Source organism: Trichoderma aggressivum (assembly GCF_033847375.1).
Source record: "Trichoderma aggressivum f. europaeum strain CBS 100526 chromosome Unknown scaffold_026, whole genome shotgun sequence".
Taxonomy (NCBI): Eukaryota; Fungi; Ascomycota; class Sordariomycetes; order Hypocreales; family Hypocreaceae; genus Trichoderma; species Trichoderma aggressivum.
Genome location: NW_026946392.1, coordinates 309,721 through 336,254, shown reverse-complemented (window position 1 = coordinate 336,254; position 26,534 = coordinate 309,721). Strand labels below are relative to the sequence as shown.

Sequence of the window (26,534 nt, the reverse complement as noted above, 5' to 3'; positions counted from 1 at the left end):
GCTTTGCCTTTTTTTTTTTTCCCTACGGGTCTAGAGCGGGCAAGGGGGTGTGTGATGAAAAGGTAAACAGAGGAAAAAAGAAAGGAAAAAAAAAGTATGGATGAGCTGGCGGTGATGGGGGAGCATGCAAGATGAGCAGAGACAGACAGAAAACCCTTACGAGATGCATTGCCGGCAAGATCTTTGCTTTTTCCCCCCACCACACACACACACACCCCTTGCTTCAAGAATTGGCGGATGAAAAGGCAGCAGCTTGTTGCCTTGTGCCCAGCAAAACTCCATAACGGGAGGGCATGGAGTTACGGTGCCTACATGTAATCCTCGTAACTGCTGGCGATGCATGATTCGTCAGCGGGATGTTTGGATGTTGGGCATAACGGCCCAATGGCACGCAAATTACTGAAACCAGAAAAGGAGGGGGAAAAACTAAGGTAGATGCAAGCCGGAGTGACGGTGTGCGAGTGTGTTTTGCTTGCCGTGATGCTTATGAGATCCGGCACGCGGTACATGCCGAATGGGTTGTTTTCTAAAGTCCGCCCGTCGTTCACCTTTTGTTTGCTTGTTTGCCTCTTCCCCCCCCAGAAGAGCTTGGGCTTTTGTAACATCTCCCTTGCTTTGACCGAAAAAACCTTGGCATGACTAGCAACAAAGAGCGAGCTACCAAGGCATGCCTGGAGGAATAACAAATCACAGCCCGTAATCCCGCTCAACGTGAAAATGTTCCCGTTGTTTTGTAAGCCCCGGCGCACGCTGGCCATTAGTATCAAACCACCCCTTTCACTCGTTATGTTCCCTTTTCTGTTGCCTTCGTTTGCCTTCCCCCCGCAGTGCAGGCCGGCGTGACCAACGCATCAGATAGACAGACATGGGGTGGTATAACGGCGTAATTACGCAAGCCGTATGAGGGACAACGACAAACAGTTAAATCAGAGTATCACTCTATTTCCTTCTTCTCCTACCCCACGTGAAACTCCCCATCTTGGAAGGAGAGAGAGAAACAAAGCCAGATTCCAGGGGGGGCCGAGATTGGATCTGGAGGACGAGAAAAATCGCATCAGCTTATCAGGCCATGCGTTGTGTTGGGCGGGATTGAAACCACACGCCCCCCCTCCTGACCCCCATTTCTGGTGTTGCGATATTTGCCATTTCCGTGAAGCTTTACTCTCTTTCTAGGCGGTTAAACTTGAACCCCTTGCATTTTTTTTGACACTTCCGCTTTTGTTTTTAATTACAGCTCTTGGCTCGTTCGTTAGTCGTGTGCATGTTGGGGTGTCGCCATAATTCCTCTCCTCATCTTAAGATTTGCAAAAAAAAAATAATAAAAAAATGGTACGATTTACTCCGCATTTGCAATCTGCAATCTGGGTCTTTTTATCGTACCTACATTGTCGTACCAAATGTAATGTAAGCAATTCCGCAGCACACACACTCTCATTATCAAATCTCGGCTCGCCTGACGCCCAAGTTCCCGCACCTCACGCGGCTCTCTTTTTTTTAATTTATTTGCCAAGCCAAGACTAAGCACCCTCCGCTCACCAGCTTCTCTCCGCAAGAAATAAGAGCTGACGAGGGAAGCAAAAATAGCGGGTGGCGGCGGCGCGCTTCGCCGAGGGAGAGAAAGATAATAGAGCGTAGCGAGATAGGTTGGCCGTCGAGATAAAGATGCTCTCGAACCTCGTTTTGGCAAGAATACCTAGGTAGAGTCCAAAGTTTAAATAGGGAGGACGACTTAAGCGCCCGCTCCGAGGCAATTTGGTCCTCCTCGGACAACGTCCAGTCTTATTTTCGCGCTTACTGGGCCAATGTTGGTGTTTTTGGCATTTAGGCGCCGCCATTGGCTAAATCGTGCCGTGCTGAGGAGAGCTTTTGGCGGCGCCCAGAGTAATATCTTAGTTGTGCTTCATGTTTGGTTTGGTGTTTTGAGCGCAAATCCGCGCTTGGGAATTTAGCCAAACTACACACAGAGAGAGCCCTACGAGGCGTTTTGAAGGCTTGATGGGAATAAGCACCAAGGCGTTCTTCCCCCAGCCTGTCTCTCTCTCTCTTCAATTTATCCAGCTACACACCCGTTTTTCTTGGGAATGTGCCCACGGAGATCCTTTGTTTCAAGAGCTCTCCCAAGCTGTGAGACGTGAAGCGGAGTCCGGCCATCGGCCATCAGATTATTTCGGTTCCGCTGCGGACCCCGCGCGGATGTTGCCCGTGGACTTTTGGCGGGAACGAACATGTTTGACATGAGGCGGGGCTTCGACCTGCCAGATCTTGTCTGCGCCACATGTCGGTGCTGCTTTAAGCGTGTCAAGCCACATGTCGTGGGGCTGGCGGATTCTTGACTTGCATAACTCGATATATGCAAATACGGGAGTCGCGGTGACGATGACTTGGAAAAAGAAACGTCAACACGTGATATATAGTAAGTCGAATGTATGCTCATGTTAACTGGATATTGTGTAATGATTTATATACATCTATATGAAAAATGACCGTCAATAAATTTGACGCTTCTGTTAGTGCTTCCCTTTCATCTCGTATAAATGCCCACGCAGTGCATGTATCTATCCAAGACTTCCCATGTAGACCCTTGTTTTAGTCCCTCCATCTTCCCCCTTTTATCTCTCTCTATTATTTCTTTCGTTCTCCGTTGTATTATTCTATATCGTGCAGTATTCTCTATTATTTCTCTGGGTAGCCGATTCCGACTTGCATCTTCCGCCTCAGCAGTGGTCGTGTATAAGTCGTCGCTGCCTTATTGCTTCTCCGATGTAATCACGCTTTCGATCCTCTTTTTGAATCTCATCGGTAGCAGAAATAGTGCTGCTCCAATAAACATGCAGCCAGAGAAGATTTGGACATCCAGGTAGACTGGGGAGTGCGATCGTCGGAGTCCTAGGGCCATGGCCTCGGCAACTAAAAAACGTCAGCATCGGAGTTGGTAAACAACCTGGACGCTGTATCCTAGAGATACATGTGCAACATGACATACAAGCTGATGGGACGGCGGAGATCGTCCAGACAATAGATAGTACAGAAGGGAGAAGCTTCATTCCGAATGCATCAGCTAGCATAGGTCCAACCATCTGTATGGCTCTGTGTTAGTTTGGTTCAACTTGTTGCGGGGGAGGAACTAGGCCGAGGACTTACAGCCCAGCATGTGCCAATGGTCGTTCCTCCAATAATGGAAAACGCAAGCAGGATTGAATATGATGTACCGGATGTCCAGAGGCATAGGCACCATATTCCCGCCATGGTTGTTGCCCCTATCACCATGTTTAATCTTCCCACGCGGTCACTAAGATAGCCCACGATGGGTCTGCCAATGGCCATCCCAAGGTTGGCCAACGCTCCCAGGATAGAGCCCTGGTGAGCAGTGAGGCCAATTCGAACGGCATTGTCCGGAAGCGAAAACAAAACACATGTGTATCCAATAATGCTGAGGAACATCCAAGTCGAAATGAGGAGAAGCTCGGACCGTTTGAAGAGGGCAAAATCGAACGCGCGCTGGGTAGGCTGAATGTGCTTATTCCTATCCTTGATTAGGATGATGCAAATGACGTTGACTGCAGCAGTGCAGATGGCCGTGATGCGAAATGCCCAGGCGACGCTAATGTTGGAAATCATGGCTTCCGTGGACAAGCTGTAGATGAGACCTCCAATACCGCTTCCCGCAGCTGCAATTCCGTTTGCAATACCCTTTCTCCGGGAAAACCACTGGGGGATAATGCCAATGGTGCCGATATACAAGAATGAACAGCCCCAGCCAAACAGTAACCCCTGAGATAGAAAGAGGTGCCACGACTGCTTAGCGAAGCTTGCTCCAATCAGAGCACCTGCTTCCATGATGGCACCTACGAGGAGAGGAGGCTTGGTTCCAAATCTTCTGGTGGCGTGCGTGACGAGGGGGGCGATGAGGAGGATCTGAGACTGGGATAGGCCGCCGATGAAGGAGTAGGCGATTTCCGATGTCCCGGGGAAGGCGTTTGTCGAGATGTAGTGAGTGAGGTATACACCGAAAGCCTGCCATAAAGGGGGTTTGTTAGATTCTTTGCTGATGATTTGACGAGATGTCTTGTTTTTGATGCTGTCAATATGGACTTACACCATTGACGCCCCATGTGCTCGCTGTAATCATCAATTGGCACACAACGCATACCCAACCGTATCCACCATCGTGCTCATCACCTCGTAGTGGTTGTTCTTGTACATCGGTGTTTTCGATTGTTTCTTCCGAGATGGGGTTTCCGACTTGATCTACCGTCTCGTCGTCGCTGGAAAAGTTTTGCACAACCGTCATTGTGATTGTAGAAAGGGGGAACGAATTTCAAAGGCGAAAAGAGTGTGCTTTGGGGGTTCGTAACTTAGGATGTGATCGAAATACGAGGATTAAATACTGGACAATCAGGCCCTTGATGTTGCATATATTTATGTATTATCCCTTCTATGTCTTTGTATACATGTATCATGTACGTGTATCATTACGCCTTCCCTTGTACTTGGCAAAAACTAACATCAGCTCATAGGATCGCCCCGGATAGCATCTGTGCCGATCAGGGTTTTACTGCCGAGCAGCTTCCGATCCATCTAAACTCGAAAATTCAAAACATTGACCGCATTCGTTTTCGCATCTCGTCTAACTTGGCTATCGTGAAGGGTTGGCGGATGTATCCACAGCTTCCATTGCATCTCCGGCCAGCTCGCTGAGGATTGCCTATCTGGGACTAGTACATGTATATATCAAAAGCAACAGCTATTTGCCTGCTCTGTGCAGTCTTGGGGCGCTGCGTCGGAGAAAGGGAATGATCAAGGCAAAGTAAATTCACATCTTTTGGTACTGATAGCCTATGGATGAATAGCCTATCTGAGGGCATAATTGAGAGATGAGCCTCCGCTTCGATAGATACCTGATAGAATCCCCTGTTCTTCATTATGTCATCGTGGCACGGCTGCAATCCGGGCCACTTGCGTATTCGTTCTGAGGTAGAATACACCTATGTACGGGAAATGATACGCTGTGCCAAATATCTAAACGACATGTGTTCATGTAGGCACATGCCAACTTATACAATTAAGAATATTACCGCGCCCTTTCATTTCGTCCATCTCGAATACCATTCATTATCAGCTGAGAATTAAGCATGAACAAGCTTGATACATTGTCAGCCTTGGTTCTGAGCTCACATTGTCGTTAGATATTGACTTACATTCTCACTCAAATTGTCGTTTGCCCCTCTCTCCGTGACTTTAACTTCATCTCCTACTCGAAGCAAGGCCCCGTTGGGACCTGCAAAGGACCACTGTCCAAAGACTGGTTTCACTGGACAGACGTGTTAGCCTATCATGGACCTAAAGAGGATAGAGAGAGGTCATACGGGGATATGCCTTGTTTACGCGTCTATCTCTGGCTATTAAGCCATAGACTTGTGTGCTCCTTGGAGATCCATCCCCTGTTCTTATGTTGGCGTTGACACTCAGACAGCGAGGCGTCTTGAAGACACAGCGAACAACGGCTTTTGGCGTAGTTCCGTCTTCCGCAAATACAGTGAGCTCTCTCCAGTTATCTTCGTCCCACGCCGCAACAGACCCCACATCGACGTGGATATTGGTACGGAAGCGAAGCAAGACATCCTCTTGCTGATCAGCTGGCGGCAGCCGAATCCTGACGTCCTCTTCAGATGCCGCTGATGTCACCAGGAAAGGGGCAGCGTCTGCGAATCGGATTCGTTGAGGCTGGAAATGGTCACCGGCAGCCTTGATTGTTAATGGCAGCCGGTGTTTAGGGATGTATGCAGCTCCTGGGATCTCGCGGCTGCCTGATCCGGAGATGAATAGTAGTCTCGTAGGTATGTCGAGATGCTTGCTAAAGAACTCGGCCGGGCCGTCTCCCATATCAACGGCCGAAGCCTCGGTTCCGAAGACGCTCACTTGGTATGAGGGCGCGTCCAGACATGACAGCGGCGATGGTGTGAGAGGGATAGTAATTGAAGACTCCGGCTTGGCCAACGTGTGCTTGATGGTCAGCTCCGACCAATCATCATTGATTGATGGCTGGAAGAGTGCCAGTTTATACACCCGCTTGACGGTAAGGTGCTCGGCCAGATGAGGCCGTATGGTCGGGTGGCTCTTGGGATCCCTAACAAGGATATACTGCCGGTCAAAGCGAAAGCCCTCACTCGTAATTTCTGCAATCGACACTTCAATTGGCAAGAGTGACTTGACAGGATAGATGAACAGCTAAAGAATCGTGCTGTTAGCAAGCACCATGTGGCTTATAGGACTGCGGGCCATAGGGAGGGCAAGACAGAGATGGCCAGACCCTGGGCCGTAAGTCTTGAGATAAGACAGTGATGGAACGGGATCGGTACCCTTTGGATTTTCATCTTGCTACTTGGTTGCGGTCCGTGACAGTTGCCGCATCTATATGTTGTTTTGCGCTCAGCATCGCTCGGCGCTCGGCCTCATCACCACTATTTTGGATAGCTCTCTCGTGTGTCTTGTGAAGCTAGATATCCGTCCACCGCGGCCGTCGATGGCGCTTCTCGTGGATCGGAAAAGGAGTGCACGGAGCGAGACGACGAGGTGCAGCTGCGAGGAACGAGCGGGAGAAGCAGAAGCCAGAAGCTCTAGCGGGCCATGAGCACTGGACATGTAGCGCTGGAATTCAATTGACGGGAGTTGTTCAAGATGGATGACCAACTGTGTGCTCATCGGCCGCCTGTCGCCGCGATGGCACGCTTTGCCGTGTCTGGGATAGCCTCAGCGAAGCCCGCTAGTCCCAACATGGGCATTGTCGGCATTCCGCTCACCTTCCAACTGGCCCTCGATCAACCCCAATACTGGACTTGAACTCTCATCAGCCCATTGAGCCACTCACGCGGGGCGCTCGGTGACTCGGCCCAGGGATTCTTTCATCGCTCACTCGCAACCACGCTCGTTCTGTATTAGGATCAAGGGAGCGAGCATCGAGAGTGCTTGACTGATCCGACGCAATGGACGTTTCCACCGTGCCGTGTACGCTCTGCAGGAAACGGCGGGTCAAGGTATGTACTGTGTCGTGTCGTGTCGTGTCTGTGCCATGGCATCTCCGTTCGATCGTCTCACGATATTCTATTCCCAGTGCGACAAGCGCTTGCCGGGCTGTGCGCGGTGTGAAAAGGCATCTCGCTCATGTCCGGGCTACAACCATCTACGCAGGTTCCTTGACGAGAGCCAAAACCTTCGCAAGAAGTTCTCCTCGGCTGGTGCCAGTCCGCAGGACAGTGGCATCGTCAAGTCCGTAGACTCACATCTTCCGACTGAGGCGCCTTCCATTGCTTCACCATATTCGGGCTCGCTTGATTCAGTCTTGCTACCCACGACAGCCTCTGGAAGCAGTGATGTTGCTCAAACCCAGGCAACAACTCCAATCCCGCCCGAGATTCAGCTTACGTCTCAAGATGATGCTCTGCAGGGATCTAGCTCTGGCCTGGATAGGGCTGGCCAAGGCAGCTTTTCTACTGACCAAGGGATTCATGACACGTCCTTTATCACGACTGAGAGCATCTCAGACTCAGACTTTGACTCCAGGTTCTTCGATATTGACCCCCAGATTTACTTTGCAGATGGAAACAACTGCTGCGGATTCATACCATCCCTCTCCTTGATAAATGATGCCAACGGCCCGCAAGGACCATCTCTCTCCTGGCTTAATGACGTCAATCTGGAAGGATATGGACAACCTGGATATGAAGTGGACACGGAGAGATCAGAAAGATCCGAAAAGCCAGGGACCGATTTTTCGTCTCCAATTCCAGATTCTTCAACCGAGGCCGACCACGAGACCGCATATCTGATCCGATATTTCGCTGAACGAATCAGCCCGTGCTTGGATGTCTTTGATATTGAGCGATTCTTTGGACATATTGTCCCCATCAAGGCCATACGAAGCCCTCTCTTACAAAACGCCTTGGCTGCCATTGCTGCAAAGCAATTTGGGAAGACGAAACGAGAGACGTACTCGTCAAATCATCAGACACCTGGTCGGTCGATGCTGGAGCAGTACTCGGAAGTGGCTCACATCGACTGGTTTTACAAAGCCGCAAGTTTCTATGACAAGGCCATCGGTCATATGATGAGATTGTTGCAAACACTACGTGACGGCAGCCCTGCTTCATCACCTGGAAGTACGCCATCATCGATGGACATGACGCTGAACCTTCATTCAGCAGTGTCGCCATCATTCAAGAGGCGCCGGATCGAAAGTAATCAGAATTCTCATAACGTTGTGGACGATCTTCTGGCGGCAATATCTGTGTTTCTTCTCTACGAATCACTCGATAATCGATTTGCAGAAGTCTCTAGGTATAGTGTCTGATTTTCATTTATTCGCTTTACCATAAAAGACTGACTGGCTAATGGTGTCTTGAATTAGGCACATGTCTGGCGCTCAATATCTGCTTACGTTCAACTTGAAGCAAATCTTTGAAAACACCGAACATAATCCTCGCAACGGAGCATACGGTCTAAGTACTCGAAGAGCCTGGCAAGCGTCTTTCTGGAACATTGTCTGTATCGATTGGGTTACATCCTACACCGGAGAGACCCCGCCGCGCATTGATATAGAGAACCTCGAGTTATGGAAAGCTGCAGGGTTACCAATGTGTGTCGTCAGTGGTGTTCACCTACCGGTTTCCCTTTGCGGTGATGAAACTTCAGGCCACCAATTGCAAATGACTGAAACGGTGGCCTGCAGAAGCTTGATATGGGTCATATTAAAGACGCTTGCGTTCGTGGCTGCTGAAAAAAGCGGCAGCAAAATTCCAGACAGCAGCTCTCTAGATGCTGGTAAGACAAATGGAAGCCCACTCCATAAACTTCACAGCTGGGATGACATCTCGCAACATCTCGACAACTGGTGTGCTGCGTTACCAGACACCTTTGAGCCTTGTGCGAGGATAGCACAACGATACAATAATATCCCCACGCCTTCGGACACCATGCCGCCGAGGTCAGAATTTCAAAGTGCGTTCCAGGAGCTCTTCTACGCCAATGCCATGTGCGCAACGGCTGCGGTCTTGTACCATTTTGTGCAGCTTCTCCTCTTACTCCACAAACCTCTGAATCAAAAGCTGTCAGAGTCACATCCGGAGTTTGTGGCCAAACGCCTCAACGCATATCGCCAACTGTCGGCTCAGATCGAAGGACATGCCAATGAGATATGCGCAATATCACTGGGACGGCCAGATGACCCTGTTCGAATGCACATGGTACAGCCTTTGTATATAGCAGGGCTTTGCTTTGAGGCACACGAACAGAGGACAGCGTTGGCCCAGCTCCTAGCGACTATACAGCGGGAGACTGGGTATTCAACCACGGAGAGAGTTGCAAATCTGCAGCAGCAATGGGGATGGGGTACTACTCCGCCGGCACTTGATGTGATGATGTGATGTAAAAACAAGCTACATATACTTGGAGCATGAATAAACGATTCACGTATAGATGCACAAACTCATGAGAACTTGTAACATGATCAACCACAGGTGAAGGCCTGATTCCGAATGAACCAACTTGGTATATAACGTAATATGACCAAAGGCTGGGGCGTAGCCTTCCTCTGACCTAGCTGTTGCAGCTTTACTGAACCTCTTGATAATAAATATAACCTCCACAACGTAATATGACAATAATCCCAAATACGTCAATTAATTGGATTATCTCTATCGCTGCGTACTCGTAGTGATGATGACTCAACCTGAATCTCATCTTCGCTCAGTACGTGTGCAGTAGACACCTGCTGTTGGCGCTTTACCAGATATGGCAATTCCCAGCGAACTGCTAAGTCTCAGTCTTACCGTTGATTACAAAGCCATGGAGAAGGCGAGTTGTATGCTCCCCGATTGGAAGCAGATAGGTGCTTACATTATCCAATCAAGGTGCCAATAGCATGTTCAATAGATCTGTAGGATGGTATCTGTCTCCTAGCATCATGGGTATTACTGGATCTTCAGTAATCTTGATTCACTACACAGCCAGCGTATGAGTGCCGTCTGGATGAAGTTCAATTTAAACAACACATGTATTTATTCCGAGAAACTACTATGAGTGGCATTCTACGGAGAGTAATCCTGAAAGCTATAAGCCAGTAAAGGGAAACACCGGATATGGTGAAGAATAGTGTCCAGCATTGTTTTCACGAGGATTTCGCTTACTTGCATGCTATGCATAGGTACGGTCACTTGCACAAGCCGCCACAGATGAGATGAACGACCTCGAGAACCGGCAATAACACTAATCCTAATCTAGCCAGACAGCGACCCTGATTATGTAACTCCCCGCCATGCTGTGGCTTTGCGGCAACCTCGTGCCGGCGCCCAGTAGGCGCACGGGATCCCGTGCGTTTATTTCGCATAGGATCCTGTGTAATTAGGTCAGTAATATAGGGCCGCTGTTTACTAATTTTATATATACTACTTTATTTACACATAAAGGTACTTCTGCTGTATTATAAATAGCTTTAATTTACACACACTACTTTATCCCTTATAGCCTTTATTATCTCTTTCCCTTTTACTAAGAGCTTAATATTAAATATTATATTTAGTTTAGTAGTTATAGGAGTAGTAGCTTTTAATTACTAAATTAAGCTATATATAACTACTATTATATATAAAATATTTAATAAAATAGTAAACGTATTAACGCTATACTATAGTAAGATATTAACTTTTTTTTTATTTTATTAACTTAGTATTATTAAATTTAGGTAACTAGGTTAATATATTAATTTAGCTTATAGTATTAAGTAATTAAGATAGTTACTTTTTTTTTACTATATTATAAAGTATTTTTATATATAATAATATCCTTAGTTTTACTACTTTAATAAATTAACTTTACTTATTATAAGTATTTAAATAAAAAAGCTCTTAAGGTTAGTTATTTAATTTATATAAGATATACTTTTTTAAGCTTTTTAAGCTTTTTAAGCTTTTTAAGCTTTTTAAGCTACTATTATAATACCTTTAATAATATTAAAAATATACTAGGAAAATATAATATTACTTATTTTACTTTATAATTATTATCTCCACTACCCTTAACTTTAAATTAAATTTATAATATTAAAAAGTTAAATATAAATAAAACTGTGAAATAAGCTATATAGCTATAGTAAAGGAGTAGCTGTAAAAGGGAATAAAATAATATAATAAATAGTTATATATTACTTAAAAGAAAGTATATACTTAGGCTTAAAAAATTAAATAATAATACCCTTAATATTTTCTTTTATTACTTTTTACTACTTAGCTCTGTGTTTATATAGTAGCTATATATTTACTACTTTATAATATAATTAAAATATATAATTATATTATAAATATATAGTTAAAAGGTATTAAGTATTAAGTAAATATATATATTAAATTAATATAAAAAGTATAAGTTTTTACTTTTTTTACTTTTTTTACTTTTTTTATTTTTTTTATTTTTTTTTCCTAAATTATTATATTTATTATTATTATTAATAATATTATTATACCTTCTAAAACTAATAATAAAAACAAAGGCAAGGGCAAAAGTAAGGGCAAGGGTAAAGCTTTTACTAATAATATAATTTATTTCCTTTTACTTTTTTTATTTTTATTTACTTTTTACTAACTTATTTCTTAAGAAAGTTAAAAAATAAACTACTATTATAAGCTTTAAGATATAAAAGTATACCTACTACGCCTCCTTCTCCTTAATTAAAAGATTTATTATATAAGAAGTATATTTAAAGTATAATTATAAGTAAGATTATCTTTTTTAATTAATATATAAATTTAGATAGCTGCGCTAGTTAATACTAGCTATATACTAATAATAATTATACCTACTTTAATTAATATACTTTAGTCCCTTTTACTTTATATTACTTTTAGTTAATTATACTATAGTTATCCCTTAATAATATCTTTTATATAAAAAATAGCTTATACTATTATAAAAAGTAATAAAAAAGTAATAGATTAATACTACGTAGCTTTACGCCTATTACTTTAGATAATTAAAGATAATAATAAAGTACTTAAACCTTTAAAAAAAAATAAGAATAATAATAATAATAATAATAATAGAATAGTTATTTATAAGCAAGCTTATAAAGCTTAAAAAACTATTACTAAATATATCTTTAACTAATAAAAGCTAGTAATAAGAAAAAAGATAATATTACTGCTAGTATTACTTTATTATTTTATTATATTAATTATATTTTATATTACCCCTTCTTCTCTTTACCTCTTTAAGTTTAAAAAAAGCTAAATCCTTTGTCTTTCTACTTAATAAGAAAAAGCTAAATTTCTTATTTTTTTACCTAAATAAAAAAAAGCTAAACCCTTTATTTTCTAACCTAGATAAAAAAAAGCTAAACCCTTTATTTTCTAACCTAGATAAAAAGCTAATCCTTTATTTCCCTAACTAAATAAGAAGAAACTAAATTATTATTACCTACTTAATTAAATTTAAAAAAATTTAAACTAAAGAGATAAAAGCTTTATAATTAAAGTTAGGTTATAATAGTTATTTATTATTATATAACCTTAGGGGATTTATTTATAAGTAACTAAAGATTTTACTATTATACTTAGCTTTACTAAAATAATAATTATATTTATAATCTTAGCTATTATATTATTTTCTTAAACTATATTACTATCTTTAACTCTATTAAATTAATAATTATATTAAAAAAAAAGTAAATTATAATATATTAATTAGTTATATTTAAAAACTATTTACTACCCCTGGCCCTACTAAGTTAATAAATATATTATTTAGGTAATTAATACTTATTTTTTAATCCCTTACTAATTACTTTTATTTTATAATTATATTTAGATAATTATTATTATTAAAACTTAGTTAATTTTATAGGTAAAATTAGTAAAAAGTAAACTATAGGTTTTACTACTTTTATTATTTACTTAGCTACTGCTTAATTAATTACTACTTTTTATTTATTTTTTTAATTAGCTATTAGTTAAGCTTTTACTACTACTAATAAAGCTTCCGCTATTGCTTATTAAGCTTTAGCTGTTACTTAAGGTACTACTACTTTTACTACTTTAGTTACTTAATTATTTATTACTTTTACTACTCTTTCTTCTTAAGTAACTGCTTAAGTAGCTATTACTTTTACTGCTTAAGCAGCTGCTGCTTTTACTACTTAAGTAGCTACTACTTTTACTATATTATTTTTATATTAGTCTTTATATTAATCTTTTTATTAATCTTTTTATTAATTTTTTTATAAAGTTTATTTTTTACTTTTTTTTTAAGAAAATTTATAAAAGCTAAGTTATACCTTTATAGCTTAGTAAAATATATTAGTAAAATAGTATTAGTAGTTATTATTATATTCTTTACTATACTTATTAGATTATTATTAAGTATTAAGCTTTAGAATATTATCCTTTTCCCCTAATATTTATTAAGACCTCCTAGGCTTTTTTTTTTACTATTTTTAGTTTTAGGAAATAGCTAGTATTTAAAAGTTAATAATAAATAATATAAATATTTAATTTACTTTACTCCTTAATTTTTTAATACTTTAGTTTTATACTTTTTTAATCTTTTATATTTTTTAAAAAATATATAAAATAGTTTTAAAAATAATATTAAAAATAGTATTATAGGTTATATATTCTAAGTAATACTATAGTAAATAAATATAATATTAAGTAACTTTATCTTAGCCCTTTTATATATAACAGCTAGGTTATTTTTAGATTTACGTTTATATATATTAAAGAACTTAGTTATTTTAATAATAAATTAATAATAATTATTAAATTTATAATAATTATAAAGCAGAAGATAAACTAATAGGAAATAGTAATAAGTTTTAATTAAAAAATATATATATTTATAAAATAGTAGTAGTAAAAAAAGGAGAAGTATTAATATAAATAAGTAATATTATAACCCTAGCTAGTATAAAATAGTAGTAAGATTATAAATAAGTATAAGAAGTTATATTTCCTTTTTACTTATATATAAAGTATTAATTTTTATATTACTTATTATTATAGCTAAGAATTTTCTTAATAATTATTTTCCTTTAGAGCAGTAGTTTAACTTATATAAAGAACTACTTAAGTTTATTAATACTTAGGTATAACCTTAAGGCTATATATTTATAATAAGTAAATTAAAAAAAGAAAAAAGTAAAAAACTTACTATTTTATATATTTATAATTAATTTTAATAAGCTCTAGATAAATCTAAAGAGTATAGTTAAAAAACTATAATATATTTAATTAGTTATTAATTTTTAGTTAATATATATAAGTCTCTTAATTATATAACTTAGACTATATAATATTACCTAGATTTATGCTTTAGGATATATAATTATCCGCTAAGTTTATATTTATTTATTTATCTAGTTTATTATAAGCTTAAGAAAAAAAAAAATTTAGATTTTAAAAAGTTAGTTAAAGCTGGTGTTATTTTAAAAAAGATCTAGACCTTTATGTATTAGTATAATAGTAAAAGCTTACTAATATAGCAAAATATATATAATTAAGTTATATATATAAGATAAAGCTTTTATAAAAGGCAGAGTATAATTTATACTTTTATTAATTAAATAAATACTAAGAATTTCTAAAGTTAAATATAATTTAATAATAATAGTAGCTAAGTTACTATTATTTTTTTTACTTATCCTAAGTTATTAAACTATTTTTAAGTATATTTAGATTTATTATTATTAAACTATATTTATAAAATTAATAAATATTATATACTGCTCCTTAATATTATTAATATTAATGCTTATAATTAGTTTTTTTATATTATATTTATATTTCTAAGCGGAGAGAAAGAAAAAGATTATATTTAGGTATTAAATTAGCTATAGTTTATTTATAATTCTTTAAAAATTAAATATTTATCTATAGTATTAACTAACTGCTATATTACTTATATAAATATAGTTAAAATAGTATTTTTATTAATATAATTATTACTTTATATTTAGTATATTAATAAAGTAGTTTTATAATATTACTAACTAATTTTTAAATTATAAGATTATTTAAATACTATTATATTATAAAATACTATTACTTTTATATTATAAAATACTATAATAATATAAGTAGTAGAATTTTAAAAGTAATAAGCCTTTAAGTAATCTTAGTATTTTATTATTAACTTTTTAATAAAAAAAGAATTTAATAACTAAGTTTTAAAGTTTAAGTAGTAGTTTATTCTTTTTTATATAGTATAAATTACTTATATTAAATTAATATAGCTTTAGCTATATAAAGAAAAGCTTATTAAAATATAGGTTAATTAATATATATACTTTAGTAATATAGCTATATCTTAAGTTAAAGGTATTTATTTACTACTTAAGTTTTATCTTAAGAAATTTATATTAGATTTTTTTAATACTTAAAGGGTAATAAAATAAGTATTAAAAAACTAGTTATTAAAGTTATAAGTATATTAAGCTAAGTAGTAAATTTAAAAGCTACTTAAACTTAATAATAGCTTATACTTAGCTTTTTATAGCTAAGTCTTATATAAAGCGTTATATAAAGTTAAAAAGTAATAAAAGTTTTTAAAAAAATTATTTTTTTTAGCTATATATACTAAAGTATTTATAAAGTTATATAGCTTACTTTATATTTATTAACTATAGACTTTATAATAGTAAAATATAATTCTTAAGCTATTATATTTTTATTTATAATAGTATTTATAGTGCCTTAGATAACTAATATATTTAGTTAAGCCTGCTATACTTAAAAAATTAAGGCTATTAGAAAGTAGTAAAATTCCTTAATTAAGTACTTAATAAAAGCTAAGCGGTTTTAAATATATTAAGAAACAGAAGGCTTTATTTATATATAGTTAATATTACTAAACTAAGTATATTAAAGTATTATTATTATACTTATAAAAATATAATAAACTATTAAAATTAGTATAAATACCGCTAATATAAATAATAACACCAGAGTCTATATAATAAGCAGAGCTTATATAATAAGTTAAAGTATTATTTCTATTAGCTAAGTAAATTAAGTTACTAATTTTATTTACTATATAAATTAAGCTATTAATTTTATTTATAAATTAAGTATAAAAGCTATAATATAATACTCTTAAAGCTATATATTAGTAATATATAACTTTAAGGTAGAATTAGTATAATAATTAATCTACTAAAAGCCTTAAAACTAATTAATAATATTAAAGAGCTATAAAATTACTATTATAATATTTAAAAAAAATATATATATAGTATTTAAATTAAAAGTAAATAAGTTAGTGTTATATAACTTCACGCCTATAAGATTAAATAAAAAAGAAAATAATAGTATATATAGATTAGTTAAATAAAGAAATTAAATAAGTAAAGGCAGTTATAGTAGAGTAGCTAAAGGATCTAGTATAATACTAAATATAAAGTATAATATATATTTAGGACTATATTAAGAAAAATAATTACTAATAATAGGATTTATATATAAATAAATTAGTATAAGAAAATAAGAAATATAAAGCTTTAAGTTCCTTAAGCCTTACCTATAGACTATAAAGAGATTTCTAAAGCCTTACCTATAAGCCTTACTACTAAAAGCTTTTATTATATAACCCTACCTTACCTAATAGCTAGCTATCCTCCTTATTTTTCTACTTATTCTTTCCTCTTTTTATTTTTATTATATTCTAAATTTTAATTACTTAGCTTACCTTTTATATTCTTTTATATATTTTTTCTTTTTACTTATTAATTTATTTATAATTTATTTAAAGCCTTATTAGTAAATTATAAAAAGATTTTAAAAGCCTTACCTATAAGCTATAAAAAGATTTTAAAAGCCTTACTACTATAAGTTATAAAAAGATTTTAAAAGCCTTACTACTATAAGCTATAAAAAAATTCTAAAAGCCTTGCTACTATAAACTATAAAAAAATTCTAAAAGCCTTACTTATATAAGCTATAAAAAAATCCTAAAAGCTTTACCTATAAGCTATAAAAAGATTCCAAAAGCCTTACCTATAAGCTATAAAAAGATTCTAAAAGCCTCGCCTATAAGCTATAAGTAATAATCTTAATAGCAGGAATAAAGCCTTACCTTATTAAAAAGCTATTAATTATTTTTTATATTTATAATTAATAATTTACTTTTAACCTATAGTATATTATAAACCCTCCTTAGTATAAAATATAGTTAATTTTAGTTATTAATATACCTAAACTTTATTCTTACTACTAAAATAACTAAGCTTTTATAAAGGAAAGTAATTATTTATAAATAAATAAGTATTATTAACTATTACTAACTACTATTATAACTACTAACTACTACTATAACTATTAATTATTATTATAATTATTAGCTACTACTACTATTAATAACTATTACTACTACTAAAAGTAAATTAGCTTATTATTTTAAACTCTTAGTACTAAAGGAAAAAAAAGGCGTTATTAACTTTAAACTAAATAAAAACTACTTACTAAAAGTAAATAAGCTTATTATTCTAAACCCTTAGTATTAAAGGGTAATAAAGGAAAAAAAAGGCGCTATTATTAGCTTTAAACTAAATAAAAGCTACTTACTAAAAGTAAATAAACTTATTATTCTAGACCCTTAGAGATAGTGCTAAAAAAAAAGGCGCTAGAGGATAAACTTAAGTATATAAAAAAGGGTATTAAAGAAAAAGGGCACTAGAGGATAAACTTAAGTATATAAAAAAAAATACTAAAGAAAAAGGGTACTAGAGGATAAACTTAAGTATATAAAAAAAAGCGCTAAAGAAAAAGGGCATTAGAGGAAAAGGGTATTAAAGAATAAACTTAAGTATATAAAAGAGAAAATAGATAAAATAAAAGCTATTTATTAAAAGTAAATAAGCTTATTATTCTAAACCCTTAAAGATAGTATTAGAGGATAAACTTAAGTATATAAAAAAGGGCGCTAAAGGAAAAGGGCGCTAGAGGATAAACTTAAGTATATAAAAGAGGGCGCTAGAGGAAAAGGGCGCTAGAGAAAGATTACTTTATTATATAAAGCTATTTATAAAGTAGTATATAAATTAAAGCTATTTATAACGCAGCGGAAGTGCCCTTTGTGTATAAATAAAATTAGTAAGCAGCGGCCCTATATTACTAACCTAATTATATAGGATCCTATGTGAAATAAACACACAGGATCCCGTGCGCCTATGGGGGACCCCTTGTGCCAACTGATTACTAACATTGAATGGCTTCATCCTCTTGAATCATTAATTACGTTATTCAGAATCCTTTGGCTGTACTACCCATACGCCATTGACGCCCATGGGAGCGAAATCGAATCCTTTAATGAACCATCTATTTTTAAAATGCGTATTAGATCTGAAGACGAGATAAGTGGCATCATATCTCCCTTCTCTCCTCGATCTCAGACCACAAGCCGGGGTGCGATCTCCAGATGTCGAAACATCAACCTCAGCGGCGATTAAAAAAATGCGTATTTACGCTTAGCTTCGATTCCTTGACTGCTTCTACATGCTAAAACACTACCCGGAATGACCCTCGAGGGCGGAGAGAAGCCCCATTGAACCTCAATCTGCAGTCGGCTCGCGTGACTTTGAAGGTGCCGCCAGTCCCGTGTACCTTGATCACAACGAAAACCGCCCTTTGGGCCGTGGTGTTTCGTGCATCCGATCCACCGATGAGTCTGTGCTCTGCTTGAATGCCGCTCCGATCGCGGTGCCTGCATGATCAGGTCAGGTGTGCCGGGCCTTGATCAGAGCTCCCTACACCCTCTACACCTACACCTTGTCCACTTTCAGGAACAAGAAAGTCGGAGGGGTGTGAAGGGTGTGGACGATCGACTCGTTGATATCTCGCGCAATTCCGGTGTCCGGGTATCCATCTGTCCATCACAAGACCGAGGCTGCCCCGCCTTTGCCGGCAGCGAGCTGCTCAGCAGTACGGGCAACATCGGAAGCAAAAGAGACGATTCGACGATTTGACGGGGCTTTACACGCCTGCTGGCTTGCAGCTCGGATTGGGGTTTCGGTTCGGACGAAATCGATCGTTTGCGCTCTCGGGGGGTGTTCATTGGCTAACCCAGTGGCAAATGGGAAAAAGTCCATGGAGCTCGGGTTCCTCGCTTTTGCTCTGTCAGCGGCATTTTGACTTTCCCCCGCATAATGCTGTTTGCTGGAGCACCGCGGACTTTGTCGGACCTAGCAACGCCCATGGCTGATAGGGCTGTAGATGACTGACCAGTCATGACGGGATTCAGTACCGCCCAGCAGCGTCTCTGGTAATTGGTACAAGACCCAAAACTGCGAGTACGAGGAAAATGATAGCCGCTAAACAACAAGCTGCGAGCTTTCTCGTCGGCGGTTATCTTGTGAGTCAACTATACAACTTGGCTTCCGGTAGATTGGTATCGGCATATCCAACCTTGATGCTGTACAACCCGTCTATCCAAGCTATCTCCATTGTCCACATGGCCCGAAGGACCAATCAGTGGCAAGTTTCGGCTCACTCCCTCATGATCGCCTCAGAGTCAATCGCGATCCGTGAGGTGGAGGGGGTGTGAACCGATGCACAGGCATTTGTCAGGCTTCAGGCTTCGACTCCCGATTAGCGCCGGTACTGATTAATCGCCGCGACCGTGGACTTAGGCTTTAGGTCTTACTGGCACCCTTAATCACGGGTGAGGGGGAGGGAAGAGTTCAACAGCCTTATGTGGCAGCCACGGATTTGTCACATCCTCGCTCTAACTCGTGACTTGGCGCCGGCTGGTGCGGAGGCGTGGACTTAAGAATCTGGCTGGCAGGTTGGTACTGGAAATAGCAAAAAGGCTGCTCGCCAGTCAGCCTTAGCGGAGATAGAGGGAGGAAGAGGGTGAGACTCCCGTCTGTCATTTGGGTTTAGGCCCTTTGCTCGGTGAATCAACTGAAATGTCATCCGTCCGGATTACCGAAGAGGACCGTTGATTAAGCTCACAAGGGCCCGCGCTTAGTACTTGACAACTTGGGTAGGCTGCCATCCACACCTCGTGGTGGTTCACCTTGCTTCCAATCTTCTGGGAGCAAGGCTGAGCCAATCAGACCATGTCCCGTTGGGAGTTTCGAGTAGCCGCTTACCTCAGACCAAATACTATCTCGAGTCTACTACCTATTTTGAGGCCGCCTGGGCTTATATGGTGGCGGCACTTATACGCGGGGAACGAAGTCTAATCGACAGTTAAGCGACCTGCGGCTATTCGCTTCGGCAAAGAAAAAGATTTGATCACAGCAAATGCCATCTCGGGGATAGTTCACTGATAGAACGGCGTGCTGGAACTTTGCCTGGGGTCTGTTTAGCGCAGCTGTCAGACCGTCAAGGGACTTGTATACAGCTTCCTGCTTTGGGGCCTTGCTTGGGTTTTAAGGTTTGGCTGAGATGCTAAGACAGCTTTGTGGAGGCCTCTGTAAGTGAGATTTTATACTCTTTTCTACAAATTCCAATTCTGGAATAGTGAGATGTCGATGGATGTCTGGAAAGCAGAGTATCCTTTCTCACACCATGAGATAAGATGTCGGTGTATGTGTCAGCTGATCTCGGCCATCTGCCTTTGTTCTACGAAAAGTACTCAAGAAAGGTGACATTATGAGAAGAGCCGTTGCAGATTACTCATCGCCCTCTTCCACATCTCAATGACCCAATGGTCACCTTGCCGAGATGTGATATATGAGATACAGGGTTATGTAACATGAAGAAATTTGAGCTATTAGAGAAGTATACAGTTTACGGTCATATAGATTACTCAAGGGGCAGTTATTCTGCTTTTGTAAATCCTACCTACGGTGTTATTGTAGTAGAAGATTCCTGCTTGGTGATTTGGAGCCTCAACCTCGCCATCCATGGTCAACGATCATTTGTCTTGACTTCTCATTTTCATTAAATAGTTTGGACTTTGTTCCTTCCAATGTCCTTGGCAACTTAGTCGTGAAAGTTCATTTTTTGCTGATCTTTGGCCTCGGAGTTACTTAGACTAGTAGTTTTGTAGCAGATAGAATGTATTTTTTTGAACGGCAAACCAGATTGGGGCATACCTACCTCCACTGTTAGCTCTGCTCTCCAATCTTAATTCTTTACTCAGGCATAAAAGATTTCTTAACAATTTGATCGTGGAGTTAACAATGGCGTATGTATCGTGAACAGACTGAGCCATGGTGGCGTATATACTGAGAGTCCAGAGGGAAGTAGGACTGAAAGGCTGTACCTGAGTTCATGTCTGCACAGCGTCCTGCTATATATATATCAGTGTTAGGGTCACACTGGAAATGTTATATTACACCGATATAAGATCTATTCTAGTGTTCTCGCTGATTGAGACATCTTAATCGCTTAGGTGACTGCTCGTAATGCCGTTTGTCCTTCCATCAAAGCTTTGCCTTGCCAGCAGGTATAGCTTTTGGATCTACTTTGTGAGCCCATTCCTTGTCAATTGTTATCTGCTCAGTTCTTGACTTCTTGTTCCAATATTGATCGAATTCGGCCTTCTCCTGTCGCCATCGTTCGAGTTCTTCTCCCAGAAACGCAGTGATAGAGATTGCACACTCGACAACCTTCTCCATCGGCACCAGATGACCGCAGTCAAAGGTCACCTGCTTAACTCGGCCAGCAGCAGCACCGCCGCTGCCTCCAACTCCTGTCCCCGTTAGTGCCATTTTGGCCCGTCGCTGTTCTGGCAGTGAAATGTTGGACTTTTCTCCAAAGATATACAGAATGCTAGGACGCAATTCTAGCAAGCGACGAAAGACATAAACTGGTTCAGGGCGGTAGAATGGGTATCCAGGGTACTCTTCATCTGAAATTGGGTCTTTGTCCATATACTGCTCTCCCGGGACCTTGGGGTATGTGGGCCGGAGGAAAGCGAACAATTCCTGATGTTTTGAAGTCGTAAGTGTGAAGCGTTTGTCTGCTTCGGCATGCTCGGTAGGGTAGAGTTCTGTGGGAGCCTGGCGGAGGCCGTACTCTATCCAGCGATCCAGAACTCGCGGATCCCAAGACTGGAAGAATTTGCTTCCTTTGAACCTTGATGTAGCTGCTTCCTTTGATGGCCAGATATCTTGACGGGAAGTAGACGACATGGCGGGGGGAATGCTGCTATTTGGGACTTGTATGACAGGATCGATAAGAACCAGGGACCTCAATAAGCGTGGGTGTCCAAGAGACAAGAGTGCTCTGTTTATTATGTTAGTAAGGGATGGAAAAGAAACCTAGATGTGTCTTACAGTTGAGTACCCCCCATGCTATGGCCTATACCAACGATGGGATGAGGCATAGAATCTTGCTTTTGGTTGATGAGATACATCAAATCTCTCGCATTATCGGTCCAACTCGCTACCGCTGGTCAATAGCTGAAAAAAAAAATCGCACAGTGATCACTAACGGTCATTTCCAAGGATTTTTTCATTAAGGACACCTGATTGACCCTGACTCCACATGTCCGCTATCCATATTGACCGGATGCGAACGCCTGCTTGAGAGGCCCGTTGATAAATCTCCTCCCAGAGGGGCTCATACAACTCCTATTAGGCTGTTGAGCATACTTCTTGTAGTGAGCATTTGCAGGAATCACACTGACCTTTGGGAAGCCGTTGGCATGAGCACCAATGATTGTCACATCGCCGGGCTTTGGCGTAGGGTTGTCCAGCGGAATGTATTGCTTCACCGATAATCTTGGCGTTTCAGCATCGCCATTGGCTGTCGCTCTAATATATTCTCTCGTGTGGGAGCCCTTGACGGTGTGTTGGATTACACGAAACGACGACGCCATTCTGAAGAGATTGTTTCGTTGCCCAAGTTGAACACCGGGATGTATTCGAATGTTTTTGTTAGAAAGAAAGACTCTCCTGGTTCTCCCTAACATAGTCGTCAGCAATAAGGCACTCTTAATTGGCTTTTGGTATGGAACCCACAGCCACCTAAGTAAGCCCCGGCTTCATCGGGAATAATGCTGAAGTTTATATGGACTGGCACGGCTTACCGACCTCAGGCTGACCTACTGGTTTATTGATGGAGGTCCATAGCGGGCCGCAACCGTGTCAGATTATGGAAATAAATCGGTGTCTCAGTCGTGTTAGAGGATATCCCCCTTTACTTCTCTCCACAGATTTGCTCCGTCGTCACATGTAAGAGTACGACGGACTCCTCAACCAGTGGTCCATTTCGTCTTTCTAATGAATATTCCTTTGCTAGCTCCATGTCTCCCTGCCTCTCCAGAATCTGCCGAACCAGACTATCATTGATGGGCGTCGGTACCCCAACCTCCCTCCCCCTTCGACACCAGTATCCATTAATAAACAGGATCTCCGTCTTCTGCCCCCGCCGCAAATCCACCACCATCGAACAAGTTGTCTCCAAATTTGCATGAATGATGCCATTCACTGTTGCCTCCAGTTTGTCGACTGAGAAGCGTTCCGAGATGCCAGGTATCCCCCGTAGCTCTGGAAGTGCTTGTATAACTCGAGAGATTTCTGTGAGGAGAGCCCGGCGAGTGTCAGGGATGGTGAATAAAAACTTGTTTTTGGCATCACTGAGAGCGCAGAGAGGGTTACAGAAAGCATTGACGGCGAGCTTCTCTAACTGGATCTGGAGAATGTCCAAGGTGGAGTACGTCGTAGCATTGAGCCTCGGGACGAGAGGAAGGGCTTCCAGCAGATATGACGGCGCGGTTTCTTCTGTATCAGATTTTGATCGAGGAACAGGCCCCAACGATGTAGCGGAAAATCCAGTGTGCGTAATGTCAAAAGGGGCATTAAGCGTGACGCCGTGTGAGATGACCCCGGTGAGATAGTTTGGCCTTGTGGCTGGATCGGTGAACACCTCTTCGTTGGCGGCTTCAACCATGCCAGATCCATTTTGTAGAAATAGTATGTGCGAAGATGCGTTTAGTCGGTGCTTCAGTGGCTTGAGAGCTGCTGTTGTTTGCGCACCCTTGACCGAAACAATGAGATGGTCGATGATGTCGTCTAGAACGGCTGGGCTTAATCCTGACTCTGTCTGAACGCGATGCCATTCCCCGTTATCCAAGATTTCGACATGATAATTCTCGCAGTCCACAACTTCTCCTGCTATCGTTTCCAAACGTATTTTGCGACCTCTCCTAATATACTCGTCGACGAGATTTGGCCGATGTAGTAGCAAGGTGATGGAGGGCGTCAGAGGGGCTGGTATCCCTGCAAGGCAATGAGCTGCAAAGGTGCCAATGCTACCGAGTCCTAAAACATGTAGTCTGGGCTGGTCACATGTGGCCTTTGGAGTCATTGTGTTCATTTTCCTCATCCAAATTGAAGCCTTGGGTGTATACATGTGGAAGGTGTTTAACCAGCACGCTCTGTACGGTGCCATGAGGAATTCACCTGTTTTGAGCAGAAAAACAACCATCACTCGTCACACATCTGGCTTTCTTACAATATCACAGCGAAATGGAACAAATCTTCTGAGTGCCCTTTGAATCGCAAAGTTGAAGGCGATCCATATGATATCGGCCCCACCGAAAACGCCTTTGCAACTCATTGTAGAGCGTCGTAGGGCGTGCTATTTTGCCTTTGATCATAGTTCCGATTCTGTTCAACACCAGAATCACCTTCTGTACCATTTATCAACAGGCGGTCAATGTTGTCGAGTCAGCTGAAGGTCCATGAATCCACGGCACAATGCAATGGGCGCAGGGCGCGAACTCAGTGTATCACGGAATCGGAACCGGAGTGGAGCTGACGCATCTCGGCAGAGACACCGATGGCCGTTCACGGCGCAGATTTCACGCCCTACGCCTTATGCTTCATGCAACTAGCACTCAAGCTGGGCCAGGCTTGGATGCAGACTCGGTAAGATCCCCAATTTCATGCTAGGTCCGCGCAGCACTTACAACTGCTTCACTATGGGCCGAGAAGGGTCCAGAAGCCCCCAAGTACAATGTATGAACATGGTCGGAAATCTTTGGGAGAGTGGGCTGTAGGAGCATCTAGCTTACAGATAGTCATAGAATGTCTATCAGTACGCCGCTCCGAGAAGCACGCCCTACTCCATGGATGCTTGATGCTTGGAATCGCCGGTGCTTCGCTCAGCTTTACTGCCTCCCTAAACTCCATGTTTAGATAGATCATAAGATGCAAGCTGATGAGCCAATTTGATATCATGCTCTATTCATGCTTCAAAAGTACAGGCCACTATTAATATCAACGATGTGATCCTGCCCCAAGCCCACCAGCTTGAGTATTTTCGGCTACAACATCCCCTGTGATATCTTCCCTATAATCATTTTTGCAAAAATGGCAGTTGAATCCCCCCTTACGCCTTTGGACGCATCTAAACTCGAGATCAACGCCGTCCCCAATCCCAAGCCTACTCCAGATGTCGACAACCCAGACCTTGTAAACATCAAGACATTCGCGGACCGCATGGTAACGGCTTCCTGGACTAAAGAGCGAGGATGGTCTAATCCTCAGGTGGTTCCCTACGGACCCATCTCCCTGATGCCCTCAGCAAGCGCCTTGCAGTACGCGACCCAATGCTTCGAGGGCATGAAGGTCTTTCGCGGTTACGACGGCCGTCTTCGTCTCTTCCGGCCTCTGTATAACTGCGAGAGGATGCTCAAATCAGCGACGCGCATCTCCCTTCCGGCATTCGATCCGCGGGAGTTGCTCAAGCTAGTCCACAAGCTCTGCGAGCTCGAGGCGCCAAAGTGGCTGCCCAAGGATAAGCATGGGTCGTCGTTGTATCTCAGGCCAACCATGATCGGGTCAGATTCAAGCTTGGGCTTCAAGGTGCCGGAAGAGGCGCAGCTGTACATCCTCATGTTGTACTGGCCGGCCCCCAAGTCGGTCACTGTGGATGGCGAAGCTGCGCTTCAAGCGGGAACGCGTTTGTTGGCGAGCAGCGTGTCCGCGGTTAGGGCTTGGCCTGGAGGCACTGGGTCAGCCAAAGTCGGAGGAAACTATGGACCAGCGCTCGCGGAACATGGTGTGGCCAAGGAGAAGGGATATGACCAAGTGCTTTGGTTGTTTGGACCTGATCGCCAGATCACTGAAGCGGGTTCAACGAATATCTTTGTGATATGGAAGACACTTTCCGGCGCTCTTCAAATGGTCACACCCCCGTTGGACGAGGACGGCCTGATACTGGCGGGTAACACGCGGCGCAGCATCATAGAGCTAGCACGGGATATGTTTTCTATGGAGGCTGCGAGTAAAGAATTGCAGTGTGAGATGCTGGAAAGTAAGATTACTATGAGTGAGGTCGAGGAGGCATCTGGCAACGGTAGGCTCATGAGCGTTTTTGTGGTTGGAACGGCGTTTTGGATCCAGGAGGTCAGCGAGATTGGTTTCAATGGTAAGAGTATCAGAGTGGACATTGGCGCAACGGCACATGTTCCGTTGCTGAGAGAGAGAATGACAGAGATCATGTTTGGGAAGAGGGAAAGTGATTGGGTAGATATTGTTCAGGAGTCATGATGGAATGAATTGGTCTATCCACCTATATGAATCACATTATTTTGTA

The 26,534-nt window shown here is 40.3% G+C and overlaps 6 protein-coding genes across 6 annotated transcripts; 2 read left to right on the top strand and 4 right to left on the bottom strand.

The window, feature by feature from the left end:
* Positions 1–2,746: 2,746 nt before the first annotated feature.
* On the bottom strand, positions 2,747–4,291 carry Triagg1_6581 (uncharacterized protein; the record flags this gene model as incomplete). Its single annotated transcript, XM_062901221.1, has 4 exons — positions 2,747–2,907; positions 2,984–3,077; positions 3,142–4,014; positions 4,097–4,291. The coding sequence occupies 4 exons, from the start codon at positions 4,289–4,291 to the stop codon at positions 2,747–2,749; spliced, it is 1,323 nt and encodes a 440-aa protein (XP_062754518.1).
* An 835-nt stretch (positions 4,292–5,126) lies between these two features.
* Triagg1_6580 (uncharacterized protein) lies at positions 5,127–6,702 on the bottom strand (the record flags this gene model as incomplete). The annotated part of the gene is made up of 4 exons (XM_062901220.1): positions 5,127–5,141; positions 5,199–5,311; positions 5,367–6,228; positions 6,463–6,702. 4 exons carry the CDS (start codon positions 6,700–6,702, stop codon positions 5,127–5,129), a joined length of 1,230 nt encoding a protein of 409 aa, XP_062754517.1.
* A 367-nt stretch (positions 6,703–7,069) lies between these two features.
* Triagg1_6579 (transcriptional regulator family: Fungal Specific TF) lies at positions 7,070–9,419 on the top strand (the record flags this gene model as incomplete). The annotated part of the gene is made up of 3 exons (XM_062901219.1): positions 7,070–7,140; positions 7,189–8,334; positions 8,405–9,419. The coding sequence occupies 3 exons, from the start codon at positions 7,070–7,072 to the stop codon at positions 9,417–9,419; spliced, it is 2,232 nt and encodes a 743-aa protein (XP_062754516.1).
* Positions 9,420–21,409: 11,990 nt separating this feature from the next.
* Positions 21,410–22,809, bottom strand: Triagg1_6578 (uncharacterized protein; the record flags this gene model as incomplete). The annotated part of the gene is made up of 4 exons (XM_062901218.1): positions 21,410–22,214; positions 22,265–22,373; positions 22,423–22,561; positions 22,618–22,809. The coding sequence occupies 4 exons, from the start codon at positions 22,807–22,809 to the stop codon at positions 21,410–21,412; spliced, it is 1,245 nt and encodes a 414-aa protein (XP_062754515.1).
* Positions 22,810–23,129: 320 nt separating this feature from the next.
* On the bottom strand, positions 23,130–24,344 carry Triagg1_6577 (uncharacterized protein; the record flags this gene model as incomplete). The annotated part of the gene is made up of 1 exon (XM_062901216.1): positions 23,130–24,344. The coding sequence occupies one exon, from the start codon at positions 24,342–24,344 to the stop codon at positions 23,130–23,132; it is 1,215 nt and encodes a 404-aa protein (XP_062754514.1).
* A 962-nt stretch (positions 24,345–25,306) lies between these two features.
* Positions 25,307–26,488, top strand: Triagg1_6576 (uncharacterized protein; the record flags this gene model as incomplete). The annotated part of the gene is made up of 1 exon (XM_062901215.1): positions 25,307–26,488. The coding sequence occupies one exon, from the start codon at positions 25,307–25,309 to the stop codon at positions 26,486–26,488; it is 1,182 nt and encodes a 393-aa protein (XP_062754513.1).
* Between the last annotated feature and the right edge of the window lie 46 nt (positions 26,489–26,534).